The sequence below is a fragment of the Nuphar pumila genome, chromosome 8 (assembly GCF_984573655.1).
Source record: "Nuphar pumila chromosome 8, dmNupPumi1.hap1.1, whole genome shotgun sequence".
Lineage (NCBI taxonomy): Eukaryota > Viridiplantae > Streptophyta > Magnoliopsida > Nymphaeales > Nymphaeaceae > Nuphar > Nuphar pumila.
Window position 1 is genome coordinate 16,218,300 of NC_143256.1, and position 19,762 is coordinate 16,238,061.

Genomic DNA, 19,762 nt, shown 5'->3' on the forward strand with positions numbered 1-19,762 from the left:
TTATTGGATCTAGGTATGATTTATCTTATAGTAGGCTCGATTAGACCTGGGTCTAGACCCGGTATCCTACCCAAAAATATGATCCAAGTTTGGTTCCACCTAGGTCGAACCAAAGCCGACCTATTGACACCCTTACATACAATGTCGTAAGCTTAAAGTAAAAACAACCATGATCTAACATTAATGTAAAAGGCTGACATGATTCCTGAATGAGTAGATGCATCATTACAAAGGGCAATATAAGATGGGGAAAGCATTTGACCCTCTAATTGGAACTCACAGGAGAAGGTTGGTTTGAGCAAATGTATTCAACATGGTCAAATTCGTAAGAATGAACACTTAGATCATATTTTTTTATGTAAAAATATTATTTTTTGAAGGTTGAAAGTTTGGTACATTGTAGGCCGTTGATTTTTTAACCCTGAAAAAATCTCACATGCATGTTATAATAACATGTTTCAAAGGTCCTTTTCTACTAAACTAAACATGTAGATCGTGTCAAATGTGCAAAAAATAATAAAAATATTACAGTTTTTCACTGAGGGGTTCCTTACCCACGAGGGGTAGCAAATATTGTCCCATAAAATGGTCCTGGTTTTTTTGTGAGCAAACTTTCTTGGATGACATCCAATCACTAAAGTGTCATAGTGAGTTTCCACTTTCTCAGTAGGATAGAGTGTGTGCTTAATTGTTGGGTAGTTCTGGGGTAGGACCTTGTCTCTGTGTGCTAGAACAGGTCGCTAAGGACAAATTTCACCATTGTGCGCTCAAAAAGTGACTATTTAGAAAATATTTAAAAAATTTTAATGTTTAATTCTTTAGGATAATGACGGCATCTATTTTACAATTTAACAATATTTTAATCTAAACTTTATTTTTTAATGACAAGAAAACCCGTATCGAAGACCAGGTCGCTTAATGGGCTCGGCCCACTGCGATATAAGACCCTCAAAGATTAAGACACAACCACCCTATTTTGTGGATTCTGATCGGGTGCAATCACATGGCACAAAATTTGTGCATTATGCACTTGACTGCCCTCCATCAGGCCCTGGGCCCCACAACTGACAGGCTGTCCTCAAGATGGAGGGTGATCAGGTGCTTAATGTTGGTGCAATTATATTGTATCTGATATTTTCATTGTTTTTATGTCCCCCGTACACCTGACGCCCGAACCGGATAAGCAATTCAAATCTTGTGCAGGCCCCTGTCAATTCCTCTGAGTTTCGATCTCGCGACCCTATCGTTGAAGTAAACTTTTCAGTTCAAACTTGATAACTGACAAAATCAATATGCTTCCCAGAAAGTGAATCAACTCACCATGTCATCCAGCCATTAGAATAATTTAGCAATCAAATACTTAAATTGTAAACCATTTTAGATCTCGAATAATTTGGCAATCAAGTACTTAAATTGTAAACCATTTTAGATCTCTCTCTCTCTCTCTTGTAGGGGAGCAATTCTCGTGGTCAAATATGAGGTCTCGCCCTTGCTTGCGGATACTTGATCGCGTTTTTCTCTCCCCAGAACTATTTCACGCAGTTCCGGATGTCACTGCTTGTCTGTGTCCACGGACCATGTCCGATCATGGACAAATGACTGTTTCGTGGGGCGCAGGCTTCAAGGCATGTCGTAGGTTCTTCTTTGAGGAATGGTGGCTTCGGGTGCCAGACTTTCAGCAGTTGGTAGGTCAATCGTGGGCGCAACCTGCTACGGGATCTTGGGTGGCCATCCGCATCCATGTTAAGCTTCTTCGTCTTCGGAAACGTATTAAGGAATGGCTAAGTTTTAATAACCTGAACAAGTTTAGGTTCATCGGCCAGTGGGAAGCTGAGCTCTCCGATTTGGCCCAACGTCAGGTCGATCTTGTTGGTGTACCGAAGGGTCAAGTGCTTCAATTGCAGGAGCGTATCGTCGTACTCTCTACTCTCGTTGCAGAATGGAGAGCACGAGATGAGCTTAGATGGAAGTTGAGGGCTAGAGTTGCATGGTTGGCTAATAGCGATGATAATACACATTTTTTTCATATGAACGCATCAAATAAATACAGTAAGAACTGTATACTCTCGATCGAGATCGATGGATGCCAGTTTGGTCCGCACAATTGCCTGCCAGCTATTACTTCTTATTTCTCCAGGTTGTATTCGGCCGACTTAGGCGTCAGGGGGGTCATCGGCGATATGGGCTATAAGCAGTTGGCGGCAAACCAATTTGTTTCTTTGCAGGTTAGATTCACTGAAGTGGAGATTTCGAATGCTATTAGCGAACTATCGGGATGGAAGGCACCAGGCCTTAATGGTTTTCACATTGACTTCTTTAAAGAATTTTGGTCAATTGTAAAAACTGACCTGCTCCACTTGTTCGATGAATTCTATCGTAATGCGAGGCTGCCTAAACCATATCATGTGGCAGTCATCTCTTTGATTTCTAAGAGGCAAGGGGCATCAGACATATCCAACTTTAGGCCGATTTCGGTGATGGGTGCTCTGTATCGCATTATATCTAAGGTGTTGGCTAATCGGTTGCGCGCTGTCATTGATCAACTTGTTTTGTCCGAACCAGGGTGCTTTTGATCCAGGTCGAAGTTTGCAAGGATCCTTTATTTGTGCAACTGAGCTTCTTCACTCTTTACAGTCGACTGGATCACCGCACTTCATGCTAAAATTGGATTTTCACAAGACTTATGACAGAATGGCATGGGATTTTCTGATTGAATCTCTAACAAATATGGGGCTTGGCAGCCGATTTATAGCATGGGTTAAGGAGTTGGTCACAAAATCCGTATCATCAGTTTGCATCAATGGAATGAGAGGGGAAGAATTCAAGTTGGCTAGAGGTGTACGACAGGGTTGTCCTCTAGCACCTATCATTTTTAATATCGCGGTAGATGGTTTACCTATTCTCATGAAAAGGGCAGAAGAAACAGGCTTCTTGGAATCCTTGGGCATTCCTGGTTTTGTTTGTCACACAATTCAATATGCAGACGATACTTTAATATTTGGACATGCGAATGTTAATCAAATGTCTAGGTTGTACTTCATTATTAAAGTCTTTGCTGCAATTTCAGACCTTCGCCTGAACGAGAGTAAGTGCGCTCTGGTCTTACTCAATGCTGACCCTCTTCTCCAATCGGCTGCTGCAAGGATCTTCAACTGCCCAATATCCGACTTCCTGTCAATTTCTTGGGTCCATCGTTGCACTCTCTACAATCAGCGGGAACTTCTACTTGGATGTCTACCATAGAGCGGGTGCAAGAAAGATTGCAGGCTTGGAAGGCTCAATATTTATCTTTTGCGGGACGAGTGATGCTCATTCGCCATGTTTTAGCCCGATTACCAGAGTTTCGAATGAGCATGTCTATTATACCGACGACAGTAGAGCAGACGATCAATCGTTTGCTTTCGCACTTCCTTTGGTCTGGGAATGTGTCGCACAAAAAGTACCTGCTTGTTTCTTGTCAACAGATCGTGCTTCCGAGGCACCAAGGTGGCTTAGAGATTCCAAATATGAGAAAGAGGAGCATCGTTTTAGTCTTGAAGTGGGCTTGGGAAGCTTCCATATCTCAATCTTCTTGGGCTATGATTGTTAGGCAAAAATATGGTAGTCTACATGAATCCCTTCTTTCCACGCCCAGTTCAGTGTGTCATTCGTCCCTCTGGCTAGAGTGGCGGAAGACACTTCGATCCTTCAGTGGCAGAGATTTTAGGCCTGTCCATGGCATGACATGGCTTCACTGGGCCATGGCGAGCGGAGATAGGTTCTCCATTAAGCAAGTTTACCATTCCTTGTTGCCATCCGGGATGAACTGGTTTCCCAGTGATTGTATATGGGGTAAGGGGCCAGCTCCAAGGGCAAAAGCTTTGGCGTGACTTGTGGCTCTGGATCGTGTTCAAACCCAAATTAATGTCAGGAAACGGGGGATTCAATTTCCAAGCATGTGTGTTCTTTACAAGAAGGTTGTAGAGGACACGACTCACCTATTTTGGCTCTGCCCGGTCATTCTAGACTTATTTTTTTAAACTTGGGGTGCGCCACTTGTTCAAACTCGTCCGTGCTCCGTTATTTGGGACCTCTTGCTTGGTCCCAGGATTGTACGACACAAAAAAAATGGAGATTACTGTGGCGGGTTTGGTTGCTTTCAGCATGGTGGGTCATATGGACTGAAAGAAACGACATCTTCTTCAGGGGCATCAAATTCGATTTCGGAAGGCTTCGACAACGGGTCATGTCTGATGTGTATCTGGCTCTTAAATTACATAGTAGGGGGGAGGGGCTGATCGGCTTGTACTCTGAACTATGTACAATCGCCATCTAGATTGTGGCTGTTTTGCTCTTATGTTTCTCTTTTGTCTCTCCCATCCAATATTCTGTTGGATGTATTTTGGTAATGTTGAATGGTGAATGTTCTCTCTCTCTCTCTCTCTTGTACATGCGCTACAGAGTTTGTAACCCAAACTGAAACTACAACACCACACGTATATTTGTGCGGATGCATAAACATGAAATTTTGCCCATCCAAATGGATGGGTTTCATAGATTTAGGTGATGTTTGGAAACTAGTTGTCAGAAGTAGCCAGAGTGGGAATACCAACACCAGAATTGTTGGTGATGGATGGAGTTGTAAGAAATGATGCAAGTGAGATGGTATTTGACACGTCCAATTCCACATTTTACATCCCACTTACATGAGGTGGTAGTTACCAAATACTACACCAGATATCACACAGGTAACTGCTTCAACAACCTTCCTAATGTTCTTTCAGTATTATTTCCAACTTTTTAGTTGCATTCCAAACAGATGCACATGTGGAAGTGGTAAATCTCCCGTAAAATCAAAGTGGGCGATAAAGTAGTCGGAAGTCATAGGAAAAAAGGTTTCATTTCAAAAAAATTGCCTAGACCGGATATGTCTTATTTGCAAAATGGGACACCAGTTGATATGGCATTCAATCCATTAAGAGTACCTTCACGAACGAATGTGGGACAAATATTTGAATGCTCACTCGAGTTAGCAGGAGACCTGTTGGGCAGATATTATAGAATAACACCCTTTGATGAGATGTATGTTGGGTTTCCCTCCTTTGTGGGATCCATTGGTTCGATGCACATTCAGTATCACTGCAGAATTTCAAGCACGATGCTTGATCTTTTCGAAGATGATTTGGAGTATTTGCTGGATAGCGATTTGTAGAAGTCCTCTCAGCTAAATGACTATTCAACTGTTCAGAGTTTGAGGTTCAGCGAGTTGTCGATGACGATTTGTGGTGAGTGCCTTCAGTTGCATAGCGATTTGTGGTTAGCGTTATGTGTTTCAGTCGGATGACGATTTGTGGTTATCGTTGGATAGCGATTTGTGGTATCGCTGGATAGCGATTTGTGATAAGGCGCATCGTAAGTTATGCAAGATATTTAGTCTTCCGCATTTAATGTGAGTCTTGTCTTCTATTTAAGGGATGAATGAGAGAGCAAAAGCAATGGGAGAGAGCAAAAAAGGCAGAATATTAGGAAGAGAGTGTGAGAAACACTTTTAGGGCACCGAAAGGGTGCGAAGGAAAAAAAAAACAAGAAGTTTTGCGACACTTCTTTCAAGACAACTTCGTCAAGCTAGTTCTTCAAATCATTCGTTCTTTGTTCCTCAGTGAGGCATATCCTCTTGTTCATTTCGTTACACCTTGTGTGTTTGTAAGGCTTATGCCTTTTGGCCACTTTGTAATCTTTGTTTGAAGATAGTGGAAGTTGTTGACCTATTGGTCGTCGTGGACATACCTCAGTTGAGAGGGAACCACGTAGATCGTTGTGCACTATTTTTATTTTCGCAGCTAGTTTGTTTTGGTTTATTTTTCTACCACTATCATCATCGTATTGTTTTCATCAATTCACACTTGTGGGGAGACCCGGTACGTCCATTTTAACTCCAACATATGGTATCAGAAATTTGGTTAGTATATTTGTGTGTGAAGTCATGGAGAATAACATTGGGCGTATGATCAGTTTGAATGGCACAAACTGGATGGCATAGAAAACTAAAATAGAAGACCTCTTGGGTTATAAAGATTTGGATGGACCCATAGACGGTGTGAGAGGCAAACAAGAAGAGATGAAAGATGTCGAATGAAAAAAACTAGACCGAAAGGCGATCAGTTTCATTCGACAATGGATAGATGATAGTGTCTTTCATCATGTATCCATAGAAACTTTGACGCATGGTCTTTGAACCAAACTAGAGAGCCTTTATGATAGAAAGGCAGCAGTGAATAAGGCCTTTCTATTTCGAAAGCTTGTGAACCTCAAGTATAAAGAGGGCGGCTCTATTGCAGAGCATTTGAATGAGATCAAAAGCATTGTAAATCAGTTGGCCACAATGAAAATCACTTTTGATGATGAGTTACAAACTTTGTTGCTCTTATTTCCCTTCCTGAGAGTTGGGAAACCTTGGTGGTCACAGTCAGTAACTCTGCACCTGATGGAATGGTAACGATGAGCCAAGTTACCAGCAGTCTGTTGAATGAAGAGTCCAGGAGAAAGTCATTAGGTCCTTCTACCTCAAAGGCGCTTGTGATTGAAAACAGGGGGAGAAGCAGAAGTAAGAGCAGGGCTTTGCACTACCATGGCAAATCTAGAGGCCACTCACACTCGAGCTCAAAGAAAGACGTCGAGTATTATTATTGCCACAAGAAGGGGCATATGAAGCGACAGTGCAGGAAGCTCAAGCTTAAGGAGTAGAACAGAGAGAAGAGCTCAGAAGAAGAATAAGGTGCCACAGTCACAGATGGAGAGCTCATGGTTGTCTGTGATGGCACTAGCATAAATTTGATCGATCAGGAGACCGATTGGGTGATTGACTCTGGAGCTTCATTTCATGTTACCTCACGGGTTGATTTCTTCACTTCCTACTCGCAAGGTGATTTCGGTAATGTCTGAATGGGAAATGAAGATGTGTCAAAGATTGTTGGCATGGACGACATTTGCTTGGAAACAAGTGTAGGCTGTAAGTTGTTGCTGAAAAATGTGAGGCATGTACCAGACATCCGATTGAATCTGATCTCTGCTAGAAAGTTAGATGATGAGGGCTATAACAACACCTAAAGTGATGGAAGGTGGAAGCTAACCAAAGGCTCATTGGTGATAGCCAGAGGAACAAAGGCTCGTTCCCTTTACACTTTGTAAGCGAAGATCTGGAAGAGTGTTGTGAATGTTGTGGAGACTGGCTCGTCCACAAAATTATGGCATAGAAGGCTTGGGCATATGAGCAAGAAGGGGCTGCAAGTCGTAGTTAAGAAAGAGTTCCTGACAGGTGCAACAGGTACATCTTTGGAACCTTGTGTTCATTGCTTCCATGGTAAACAAAATAGAGTTTCTTTCCATAGATGCATTGCATCTAGAAAATCTCATGTTCTAAATCTTGTACATTCTGATGTGTGTGGACCTGTAAAGGTCAAGACACTTGGTGGTGCATTGTACTTTATGACTTTCATTGATGATCACTCTAGGAAAGTCTGGGCTTATACACTGAGGACTAAAGACCAAGTTCTAGATGTATTCAAGCACTTTCAGGCCATGGCTAAATAAGAAACTGGCAGGCAGTTGAAGTGTGTTCGCTCGGATAATGGTGGCAAATACATTGGGCCATTTAATCATTATTGCACCAATCATGGCATCAAGCATGAAAGAACTATAAGGATGACACCTCAATAGAATGGGGTTGCTGAGAGGATGAAGCACATCATTCTTAAGAGAGTCAGATGTTTGCTGTCACACTCTAAATTGCCAAGATCTTTCTGGGGTGAGACAATGAGGACAACAATTGATCTTATCAACTTGTCTCCTTTTATTCCCTTGAAGGGAGATGTTCCAGAGAAAGTTTGGATAGGAAAAGAACCTTTCTATGGACACTTAAGAGTGTTCGGCTGTAGAGCATTTATTCACATTCCGAAGGAAGAGAGGTCCAAGCTTGATCCAAAAGTCAAGCAATGCATATTCATTGGCTATGGACATGAAGAATTTGGCTACAGACTGTATGACCCTATTGATAAAAAGGTGGTCAGAAGTCAAGATGTTGTCTTATTGGAAGATTAGACCATTGAAGACATTGGTGAGTCTGAGCCATCAGAGTCCAGTACAGGTGATCTTATTGATTTAGATCCCCTAGATGCGCCGACTGTTCATGATTTCGTGGAGGAGATTCCACCTCCTCGCAATGATGCAAAGGAAGGAAGTGTTGAGTCAGAAATTGAGGGGGAGCCAACACCCCAAGAGTCACTTCCTCAGACTCCGATAAGGAGATCCACTAGAGAAAAACAGTCATCCAGAAAATACTCATCAAATGAGTATGTGATGATTACAGATCAAGGTGAGCCAGAAACTTTTGAAGAAGTTTTGGAGGATGAAAACAAGTCTGAGTGGTTTAAGGCAATGAAAGAAGAAATGGATTCATTGCATGCGAATCACACCTTTGATCTGGTAAAGACAACTAAAGGGAAGAAGGTGTTAAAGAACAAATGGGTCTTCAAGTAGAAGACTGATGAAAACAACTCTCAACCTAGATACAAGGCACGTCTTGTTGTGAAAGGTTTTGCTCAGAAGAAAAGAGTTGACTTTGATGAGATCTTCTCACCACTTGTGAAGATGCCCTCCATCTGAACTGTGCTCGATATAGCTGCAAGCATGAATTTGGAAGTTGAGCAGCTTGATGTGAAGACTGCATTTCTATATGGTGACTTGGAAGAAGAAATTTATATGGAGCAACCTGAGAGTTTCATTGACAAGGGTAAAAAGCACCTAGCTTGCAAGTTGAAGAAGAGCTTGTATGGATTGAAGCAAGACCAAGACAGTGGTATAAGAAATTTGATTTCTTTATGAATGAGCATGGATACTCAAGAACCTCCACAGACCATTGTGTGTTTGTGAAGAAATTTCCAGATGGTAATTTTATCATTCTCTTGCTTTATATGGATGATATACTGATTGTGAGCCAAGACATCAGCAAGATTAGCAAGTTAAAGTTGGAGCGAAGTGAGACATTTGCCATGAAGGATTTAGGTCCAGCAAAGCAGATTCTTGGGATGAGAATCGTTCATGACAGATCACATGAGATGATATGGTTATCTTAAGAAAAGTATATCAGAAAGGTTCTTGAGAGGTTCAACATGGACAAAGCAAAGCCTGTTAATTGTCCACTTGCAAGCCATTTCAAACTTAGCTCAAGACAATGTCCTACAAATGATGAAGAAGGAACAAAGATGCAGAAAATTCCCTATGCTTCGGCAGTAGGTTCGTTGATGTATGCTATATATATATAAAGTAATGCTAAGCTGCTTCGGGATTACCTACACACATAGTAAAATCATAGATGTAGTATCTTCTCAATCGGACTCCGTGTTCAACATAGTTATTTGATAAGAATCATGTTCAGATCATGTTTTTGGACATAAAATAAGATTTTTTAAATCATGAAACTTTGCTACATTTTAGGCCGTTGACTTTTTTAAGGTCTTAAAAAACCTATACAATGATTACAATAGCATGATCTAAAACTTGTTTTCTGTTTAAAAATGCATATAGATCACATTTATAAGGTCTTATCAACTAAAAAAAAAACTACAAGATTTGGAAAACCCAAACCTTTTACTAGATGGGAGTAGGTGCTCTATATATAGGAAGAGGGACAGTCCAACTAAAAGAAGGTCCAAAATCTACAACCAATGATAATCCACGGTGTTCTTTTTCTAACAACCGAGTTTTATATCGATCACATTTTTTCAACAAAAGAAACTTTTTTTAAGCTATGAAAAAATTAAGCATTTGTGACCATTGATTTTTGAATCACCAAAAAAAAAACACTTGCATAAACTGGATTCCCATGAAACAAAAAATTTGATCCCAACCAAATAGACCATGTAGATCATATCTATAAAGATTCACATAAAATAACACGAGCTATGAGATATTGCTCATTTCAACTCATTAATATTGTATGCACATCCCCACTAACTAACTAACTAACTATGTATATATTGTATGCACATCTCCACTAACTAACTAACTAACTAACTAACTATATATATATAAAAGGAAGACTCTATTAAACATCAAGAAGTCTTTTTTTTATGAGGAATGTTGAAACCACCTGCGAAATCAGACCCTGCGCTGGCTATGCATATCGCACATTCAGCCGTTGATACCACGGTGTAAACCCCCTGAGACACACCTTGTCTTTAGGGAGTCGTCTTGCTTCGGCACGAGCTAAAGGCATGATACCCTTACCCTTCATAATGCAAGGGGCTGACATTTGTGAGAAACTCTAACCACCCGCCTAGCAGCCAAGGGCCCTTCCATTACACAAAACCCTTTGGGGCTACCAATCCACGTCTCCATGACTTGCTACTTACTATATTTGTATCCATGACTTACCACCCAAGGAATTGGCATCCACGCCATCTTGTCCGTTGAAGGGCATGACCAGTCTCCCTAAGGTTATAAATTAATGAGACATGATCAACTAGGCTAAGAGACTAATGGCTCTCACTTCTTTTTTTTGAAAGGCAAGGTGGGGTTTGGCAGACCCCATCAGTTATTCAACCTACCATTGGGTTTTGAACCTGCAACTTCCCACTACAAGGAGACATGCACTGACAGCTCCTACCAACAACACAGCTTTGGCTACTAATGACTCACTTAATTAGGAGCAAATATGTATTTTGGCAACGTCTTAACATAATCTTACTTAGGACAAGAAATAAATAGGAAGAGTTTGACTAGCCCTGAACCCATCATCTAGCTTGACTTGACCCATTGCTTGGTTAACTTTGAGTTTCTCATAGCTACATTTACAAACATAAAAAATGAACCAGAAGAGACAAATAAGCTGTGTTGATTGAGGGAGAATTGTCTTTTTCTTTTTATTTTTTTTTGCTGTTTGATGAGCAAGTTGAGGGATAACGCCATGAACCTGAGACCCCAATTTGTATATATTACATAATAATATTTTGTCAAAAAATAATGTTTTTTATATTTCAAAGACCTGTTTGTTCCATTTTCATGGATGGGAATGATCTATCATACAAAAATAGGCATCGATTTTTAAAAGCTCTTGCCAGTTCAATTTAATTGAGAGAAGTATGAAAGGATTAATAAAAGGTAACCAACGGGGGCTCTGCTTGTTTGGTAGGAGCTGTTAGTGCAAGTCACCATGTGATGGAACGTTGCAAGTTCAAAACCCAATGGTATGTAGTGTAACGGGTGGAGTCGGCCTAACCCCATCTTGCTTATTAAAAATAAGAAAGAAAAGGTAACAAAAAAAAAACTGAGACTCACCGATGCCAACATGACAATTTTAACTGTGATGTTTAAGGGGGTGTTTGTGTGTCATGGAAAATTCAAGTTTTTTCGCAAAAAATGCATCGATGGGCGTGCGTTTCTGCAGAACTTACAATGCCAAAACAAACATGGCGTATGGAAAAATGCCTCGACGGGTGTGTCATTTTACACACTTAACTCTCATTTTTCTCGAAAAACTGTTCTCATGTGGGTCCCATTTAGTTTCCGCCGCAGAAGAATCCACTAAAGAAGTGCCGCAGAACCCTATTCCTTGACAAGAAAACGCCGCTAAATGTTTGTTTCATCGTAGCCAAAAGACTAGAAAAAGAGGCGTCACATTTTTTAAATGCGGCCCAACTTTGACAATCCATGCAGCAAACGTCTGGTCGACTCGGAATCGTAGCTTTCTTAAAAGCCAGTCTGGTAAAAGGTCCCTCAAGGACAGAGTAGGACGCCGGACCCACTTGAATCCAGACCGAGTTCGTCCTATCGTTTATGAATGCCAATGGATTCACATAAATGAATGCACCATCTAAATCTAACCCATGGCCTAGTCTCAGAGTGCAAGCAAAATATGAGGGACCGACAATCTGCCGTCGGTGATGATTTTTTATTCTTCTTTGGATTATAAAAAAATATAATAGAAAAAAAATAGATACCAATGGGAGATCCGCTTATCTGGCAAGAGCAGTTAGTGCACGTCACTTGTGTTGGTTGTAAGTTCGAATCCCAATGGTACTGTCGAAAAAAAGGGAAAAAAAAAGTAAATGCGTGTGACCCTGTCCACTAATAACCTAACAGGCTTACACGTTTGGCACTCAGAACCGAACAAACTTTTTTCTCTTAAACAGTTTAATGTTGCTAATTCCATTTAGTGCACGTCACATGTAGTTTTTTTATTATTTATAATTGAATCATTTGCACACAATTAAAAAATGACAAAGCAAGCATGCATAATGTTGCTAATTCCATTTTCTTTTGATACCTCAAAGAGTAAGGAAAGGGTGATTTTTTTGTCTTTCTATCATTGACATTCTGTTTATGATAGAGATAATATCTTTTTTTTTTCTAGCATTATTTACCATATGTGAAGTTTGATTGAGATTGCCTTGATATTTTACATTTAAATTTGTTTCGGTTGTATTTTGTGCTTTGCACAATTTATAGTTTAATCCATCTTTGTCATGGTGATCTCCTTCTCTTTGTTGTATTTTTTGTTTTTGTTTGTAGGTGGGATTCAGGATCAACTGTTGGTGAGTTTGACGGTCATTCAAGACATGTCTTAAGTTGTGCATTCAAGCCTACAAGACCTTTTCGTATTGTTACATGTGGAGAAGATTACTTGGTGAATTTCTATGAGGGACCACCATTTAGGTTCAAACTGTCACAAAGGTTAGTCTTGTTTATGGTATTAAGAGATTGATTTATACTATATTAGGTCAATGATAGTGCAAATTTGCTAAAGGTTCAGCTGTTTTAACATAATTGTTTTGTATGAAGAATCCTTTGGTACATTGTCTTTCTTTTTTGGTAAAGGTATGAGGATCCAATGCAGGAACTGAAGCGTGACATGTTAGCCTGTCGAAGCAAATGAAATTCTAATAGCTATTCAGTATATGATTTGTTAGCTTTTAAGTAAATAATGACCATTCTCAAACTTTAGGAGTGCACTCTAGCTTGAAACATTACTATAACGTTTAACTTGCAATGGAATATAAAATCATGGTATAAATAAGTGTTCCTAGTATCTTCATGCTTGAATGACATTTTCCAAAAGCAATGCACATGATGTAAATAATATTTTCTCCAAATTGTAAGGAATTATGTGCTCTAGTGAGGGAGATGTATACCTGCCCTTTATCTGATGTGTAGTCTGTTTAGAACTAGTAAGAGAATTAACTAATAACATCCAAGGGGAATATATCAGGGTATTGAAGATAACATTTAAACTATTATTCCTAAAATGGCCAACACAGGTTTAAATTAACTGCACCGTCTAGGTAAATGTTTTAATATAATTGATCTTTGTTCTTGTAGGGACAGGACTACCACTTTTTCTACCAAAAATCTAAACAGATTTTTCAAGCCATAACTAGAGAGCTTTTCTGTCCTAGAGGATGGGCCCTGCTGGTTTCCAGATCACAGTTCATATCTTGATAATATTGCTTCAAAATACATTATAACTGCCAAGCCCCCTTCATGAGAGCGATATAGTTATGAATCTAGTCTGAGCACATCAGGAACACTTACTAATTTAGGTCTCTCTCCCTCTGTGTTTAAGGCTGGAAGGTTATAAAAATGGCAAAAAGCAGAAAATATGACAAGAACATGAGGGGCTTGGCAAACTTTCCTTTTCTTAACAGTTAACATAGGTTATGGATATATAAATGATAAAAGAGTAAGTTAACCGATAAGGGAAAAGGCTACTAACAAATGACGCTTCTCTAGAAAATCTAATTGCACATTCATAAAGGTTTAAGTTTCATATATACATATGGATTCATACAGTTTGTGGATTTGATTAACATATTTGTTAGATTTGAAATTAGATCAAACTAGATTAGCTTTCTATTCAAAGTAATTTAAACATGTATCTCTATTTGAATCTTTATGGCTATGGCCACATATGAGAAAAAATGGAAAGAATGGAGAATGGGGCATGCCAAGATTATGTCTTGGGTCATTAGTAGTCTTGATATCAAGAAGTGCTTGAGTCTAGCTAAATTTGAACATGCAAATAAATATTTGCATGAGACTATCTTAAGAAAATGTATTCTCTTAAATCTATGTCACATGGGTGCAGGTGCAGGGGCAGGGGTGCGACACTTTAAAAAAACTTGGGTGCGGGGATGCGGCAAAAAGTTGGACATAAATGACCCTGGGTGCATTGACTGCACCCAGGGTCAGGTTGATCGCATCGGGTGCGGGTGCGATGTGAGTGCGGCACCTAGTTGAAGAGTCCCTGTGACATAGTCTTAAAGATATTACCCACATTTGCAACTTGTAAGACAAGGTACACACTATGATTCAAGGAGAAAAATGTATTAGAGAATATTTTAGTAAGTTGTTCGACCTTTGGAATGAGTTTGCTCTTCTTGAGTCACAAGGACATTATCCCAAAGACATAGAACTCCGTCAAAGACAAATTGATGTGAAACATTTCTTTCAATTCATCAATGGTCTAAGACCGGAGTTTGAGTCTACTAAATCGGCTTTTCTTCATAAAGGAGAAGTTCTCTCTATTGAAGAGCTAAGTATAAAAGAAAATAGACTAAAAAAAAGACATTTAAAGATGATGATAATTCGGTCATAGCCGTGTCTAGGCTGAGAAACCATGTCCATGCTTACCAACTACTACATTATAACTATCACATTATAAGAGACCAAACAATGATAGCTATGGAAAGCAAGACAATGAGTTTGAAAAAAAAATAAATTATTTGCTATTATTGTCGTGAACCGGGGTATGTCAAGATATATTGTCCTAAACTAAAGATACCCTATGAGAAGAAGGTAGCCTCCGTTGCTCAACAGTCAAGTGAATTCAAAGCTACACAAGAATCAACTATTGAGAGCATGTCCTTGACTCAAATTGTAGAAGCTCTTCAACCTCTATTCAAAGGAGCTTCACCAACCGAAGCTACGGTCTCTTCTGTTGGCATCTTTGATCCCAGTAAGTCTCTTTGGCTTCTTGGCTTATGTGCCTCATTTCATATGACACTAAATTGTGATATTTTATCTGGATGTCATAACTCAAGCGAGTCAAATGTTTTTTATTGTTGATAGAATATCTCTTGAGATAAAGGGAATAAGAAATTTTGAAAATATTTTAAAGAGATTTTTTATTCAAAAAATTAGATATATTCCCAAGTTAAGCCTAAATCTTTTATTTGTCTCTTAATTATGTGACCTTTGGTATAATGTTTCTTTCTCTTCTATTGGTTTATGAGTGCGGGATCGTCTCTCAGGGAAGCTGATTGGAGAAGGCTGTAAAGAAGGAGGTTTATACTACATAGATTTTTTGGAAATACCTAAGAATACTTTTTGTTATAATGTTTAAAAACTGAATTTTGGATTTTGGAGCTCCCTAACCAAAATCTTCTGAAATATTATTTGCATGAATGCAACCAAAATTGATTGGAGCTCCCATGTGGCAGGTCATGAATCCCCTTGTCATTTTGTGGTTGATGTATGCTTCAAAATTTCCCTTCATATCTTCATCTGATCTGATACCATCTTCAGATTGATGGTAACATGATTATGTTCCTTTGATGTGTGAAAGAATATGTGGTGTGTGCGAACTGTGAAACAAGGTGAGAGAAATGAGTGAGTGAGGAGGAAGAAGAAGATATAGGAAAAGAGAGGAAGTGAGAAAAGACAAGGGAGAAAGAGAATAGGGGCTGGAATCGTGCCCTATCCCTCTCATATTGACCCTTATAAAGGTAATTTAAGTCAGTTTACAAAAATGCCCTTCATAACTATATCTTTTGACCTATTGGGTCTTGAATACAAAAAAGGACTTCACTAGCCAATCAATTTTGACTCTCATGTATTGCTTCCTTATAACATATTGTACTTCAAAGGATAAACCAGAGTTGCCAGTTGGGGAAGCGATTCGGGTAGCGGAAGCGAAAAAAGGAAAAAACAAAAAAAGGAAAAAACAAAAAAAGGAAAAAACAAAAAAAGGAAAAAAAGATACATTTTGGAAGCGCCACGTTTCGCGCCTCCGAAATACGCTTCGGAGAAGCATGCTTCCCCATGTCCTATGGTACTTCCGGTAACCCTGGGATAAACCTCTAAACTGGTCATCATGATGTATATGAACCCTTTATTTTTGTTACCTCATTAATTCACTGGTCTGCACTCCAGTTAGGCTAACCAAAACAGAAAAAGTGAAAAAGTGGAAAACTTCCCTTAAGTATCCACTAAACCTGCCATCTTCTGATCGATGCAATTGGATTGAGTGTTAGATGTCTTCATCCTTCTAAGATTTTAATTCATGGTAGCCTCTTGGTTCAAGATAGAACGCAGAAACATAACATTTATTCAAGTTTCCTTGCATTGCTTGTTTGGCCCATCAAATATTGTGCATTGGTGTGATTTGGCTACATTGTTTACAAGATGCCTTTCCCCATTAATTGTTGAAGCATACTCTTTATTTTGGAGCAACAGTCGTGTCCTTGATTTGCAGAGTCCAATGCAAAACTTCTGGAAAAATGTTCTAGGGTTCATATTAATTAACATCGAGTGCTTGGTATTTTTTCTTTTTTTTTTCAAAATTTCTTGTAAGAGAAATGTAGTCATTATTTTAATTTTATGTCAATGATAAAAAACTCATTCATGACATTGTAGCAATGTAGGCTTGTGGCCATAATAAAATATAATGTGCTGAGGAAGATGTTCTTGATTGTGTCTTACCGAACAGAGGTTGTATGTAAAGGAAACATTATTGTTTGAAGTGCAGGGAACATTCCAACTTTGTCAATTGTGTAAGGTTTTCTCCTGATGGAAGCAAGTTTATCAATGTAAGTTCAGATAAGAAAGGTATACTATATGATGGGAGGACAGGAGAAAAGATTGGGGAGCTATCTGCTGAAGGTCACAATGGTAGCATCTATGCTGTTAGTTGGAGTCCTGACAGTAAAGCGGTATTTATGATATTCCTATGCTATTTTCATTATTGATTAATAATTATACTTCCAGTGGTGGACTTAGGATGCAAATATCTACATTGAATGACATCTACTTTTTCCTTTTTCAGATTCTTAGATTGATAATATGAACATTTTAATTGGAACACAATTAAATTTAAATGTTACTTATATAATCAAATGCCTGACTAATGGAGAGTTTTTCTTCTACTTTTTTGTTTTTTGGTTGATCGAAGAAGCACATTCATTTATCTGTTGAATGAAAGTTTTATACAATCTGGTTTACCTATATTCTAATGGTCTCCAGCACCATACTGGTTCTGATGGGGCTGTACTTGTCTGTATTACAGGTGTGAGTGGAAGTGTTAATCCAAAGTTTCATTGTGTGCTTTAGTCTGCTTTACTTTGGTATTGATAGAAATTCTTTCATATTTTCTGTGCAGTTGGATAAACCTGGTTGAGGTTATATTTGTCACAAAATGGCACGGATCCCAATACCCTCCATAATGGACTCCGAGGGTCAAAACATAATGCATTTGAACAAAAACATAAGAACTAAAATGAAACACAATAGAATGTGAGTAAATAACTTCATTAATAAAGAACAGTAAAAATACAAAAAAAATACATTTTAATCCTCATTACAATACACTAAAAAACACACAAGAAGCCTAAAACCATGGTTGCCAGTCGAGGAAGCGGGAAGCGATATGTGAAGTGGAAGCGGGAAGCGTGGCACTTTCAAAATTTTAGGAAGCGGGAAGCATGGGACGACTTAAAAGCGAATCAAGAATCGTCTCGAAAGCGAACCAGAAGCGAATCTGGAAGCGACCTAGGAAGCGAGGGGGAAGCGAAAAATAAAATAAAAATAAAAATACAAAAAAAGGGAGGAAATGCAGGGAAAGCGAAGGAGAAGCGTGCTTCCCATAAATGGGAAGCATGTTTCCCATAAAAGAGAAACGTGCTTCCCATAAATGGGAAATGCGCTTTTCAAAAAAATTGGCGCTTCTCAGTGCGTTTTGGAAGCGCGACGTTTTACGCTTCCGAAACATGCTTCCCCACTAGGCTAGGTGCTTCGAGTAACTCTGCCTAAAACTACTCATCACTCCCTCACCTTACAAAGGCACCCACCCACCCATATTTATAGAGAAAAGAAGGAAGAAGAGAGAGATTAAAGGAGAGAAAAAGGGAGACCACACTAACCATTGGACCATAAGTCAAACAACTAGTCCAAGTCAACCAAAGTTGACTTAACTTTAAAGTATATATATCAGAGTTACCGAAAGCACCTAGCCTAGTGGAAGCACGAAATGTTGTGCTTCCGAAACGCGTTGGGAAGCGCCATTTTTTTTGAGAAGCGTGCTTTCCCGTTGCTTACCCCGCGCTTCTCCTGCGCTTCCTCCCTTTTTTCATTTTTTTTTATTTTTATTTTTTCGCTTCCCCCTCGCTTCGTAGGTCGCTTCCGGTTCGCTTCCTAGGTCGCTTCCAAGATGATTCTTGATTCGCTTTTAAGTAGTCTCACGTTTCTCGCTTCCTAAAATTTTGAAAGTGCCACGCTTCCTGCTCCTGCTTCCTCGACTGGCAACCATGATATATGTTAACGCCCCCGCTCAAACTTACATTGACTCACTATAAGTTTGCAATTACAAAAGGAATCCCATTACACAAGATATCGACATGTTCTTCTATAATACAAATTCTTGAAGGAGCTTCTAGATCTTCCTTGATATGCTCGAAAGGTCTCTAGAATCATCAATAATGCCAATATTTTAAAGAGTGCAAAAGGAGCAATCCAACTAAAAATAACTATATATATATATATATATATATATATATATATATATATATATATAGAGAGAGAGAGAGAGAGAGAGAGAGAGAGAGAGAGAGAGTAATGGGTACGTGCTAAATAAAATATGCTAGATGAAACATGCTAAATGAGTTTTTCAGGGATTTTTTGTTTTATTTTTAAATTCTAATCGTACAAATGTGATCTATGTACTTGATTTTATAGGGTTCAACTCTTTAAGTGTTCGATTCTGACACATGAGCGGGTTTTTATAACGTTTAAAAAATCACCATTCCAAAATCTTTGTTAATTTTTAGGCTCCAAATATCATTTTTTTCATCGAAAACACATGATCCAAGTGTGGATTCCTCGTAAATTGACCATGCCCAACACATTTATGGGTCAGAACTGCAAAAAAAAAACCCACACCAAAAGAGCAGAAAAACCCATTTAGCACATTTCATTCGCATATTTCATTTCGTACACACCCATCTCTCTGTCTCTCTCTCTCTCTCTCTCTCTCTATATATATATATATATATATATATATATATATATAAATGACCAAACACGCCAAAAATACAATACATATTTAATAAGACATTTTAATAATTTTCAAAATCTTTTAATAGTAAGAAAATTTTTCAACATCAATTTTGAAAGTCATTAAATTTTTATACACAATATTCATTGAGAGTCTCACCTCAATAGATAATTTTACGAAATCATAGTTCTTGATTTATAAGAGAACACAATTGCATATTATCAAAAGAAGAGATGCATGCATAAAATATCTCAAAGATAAACGTATAAATCATTCATCACTTTAAACATTCATGAAAACATGCATTATTGAAAGTCAATACACACATCTATCTCGAAAAGCACATTAATGCATGAAATATGAATTTTCAAACAACATCAATACCATGAATAAATAACTCACAAAAGAGTTTAACCCACACAAAAAATATTCATAAAGCAGGGTTTTTCAAAACAAGTAGCC

The 19,762-nt window shown here is 38.7% G+C and overlaps 1 protein-coding gene across 1 annotated transcript; it reads left to right on the plus strand.

Moving 5' to 3' along the window:
• The first annotated feature begins 244 nt into the window (after positions 1 to 244).
• LOC149829678 (actin-interacting protein 1-2-like) lies at positions 245 to 17,361 on the plus strand. The gene is made up of 4 exons (XM_090015241.1): positions 245 to 288; positions 12,547 to 12,708; positions 16,781 to 16,964; positions 17,275 to 17,361. Exons 1-4 carry the CDS (start codon positions 245 to 247, stop codon positions 17,359 to 17,361), a joined length of 477 nt encoding a protein of 158 aa, XP_089871367.1.
• Positions 17,362 to 19,762: the final 2,401 nt, after the last annotated feature.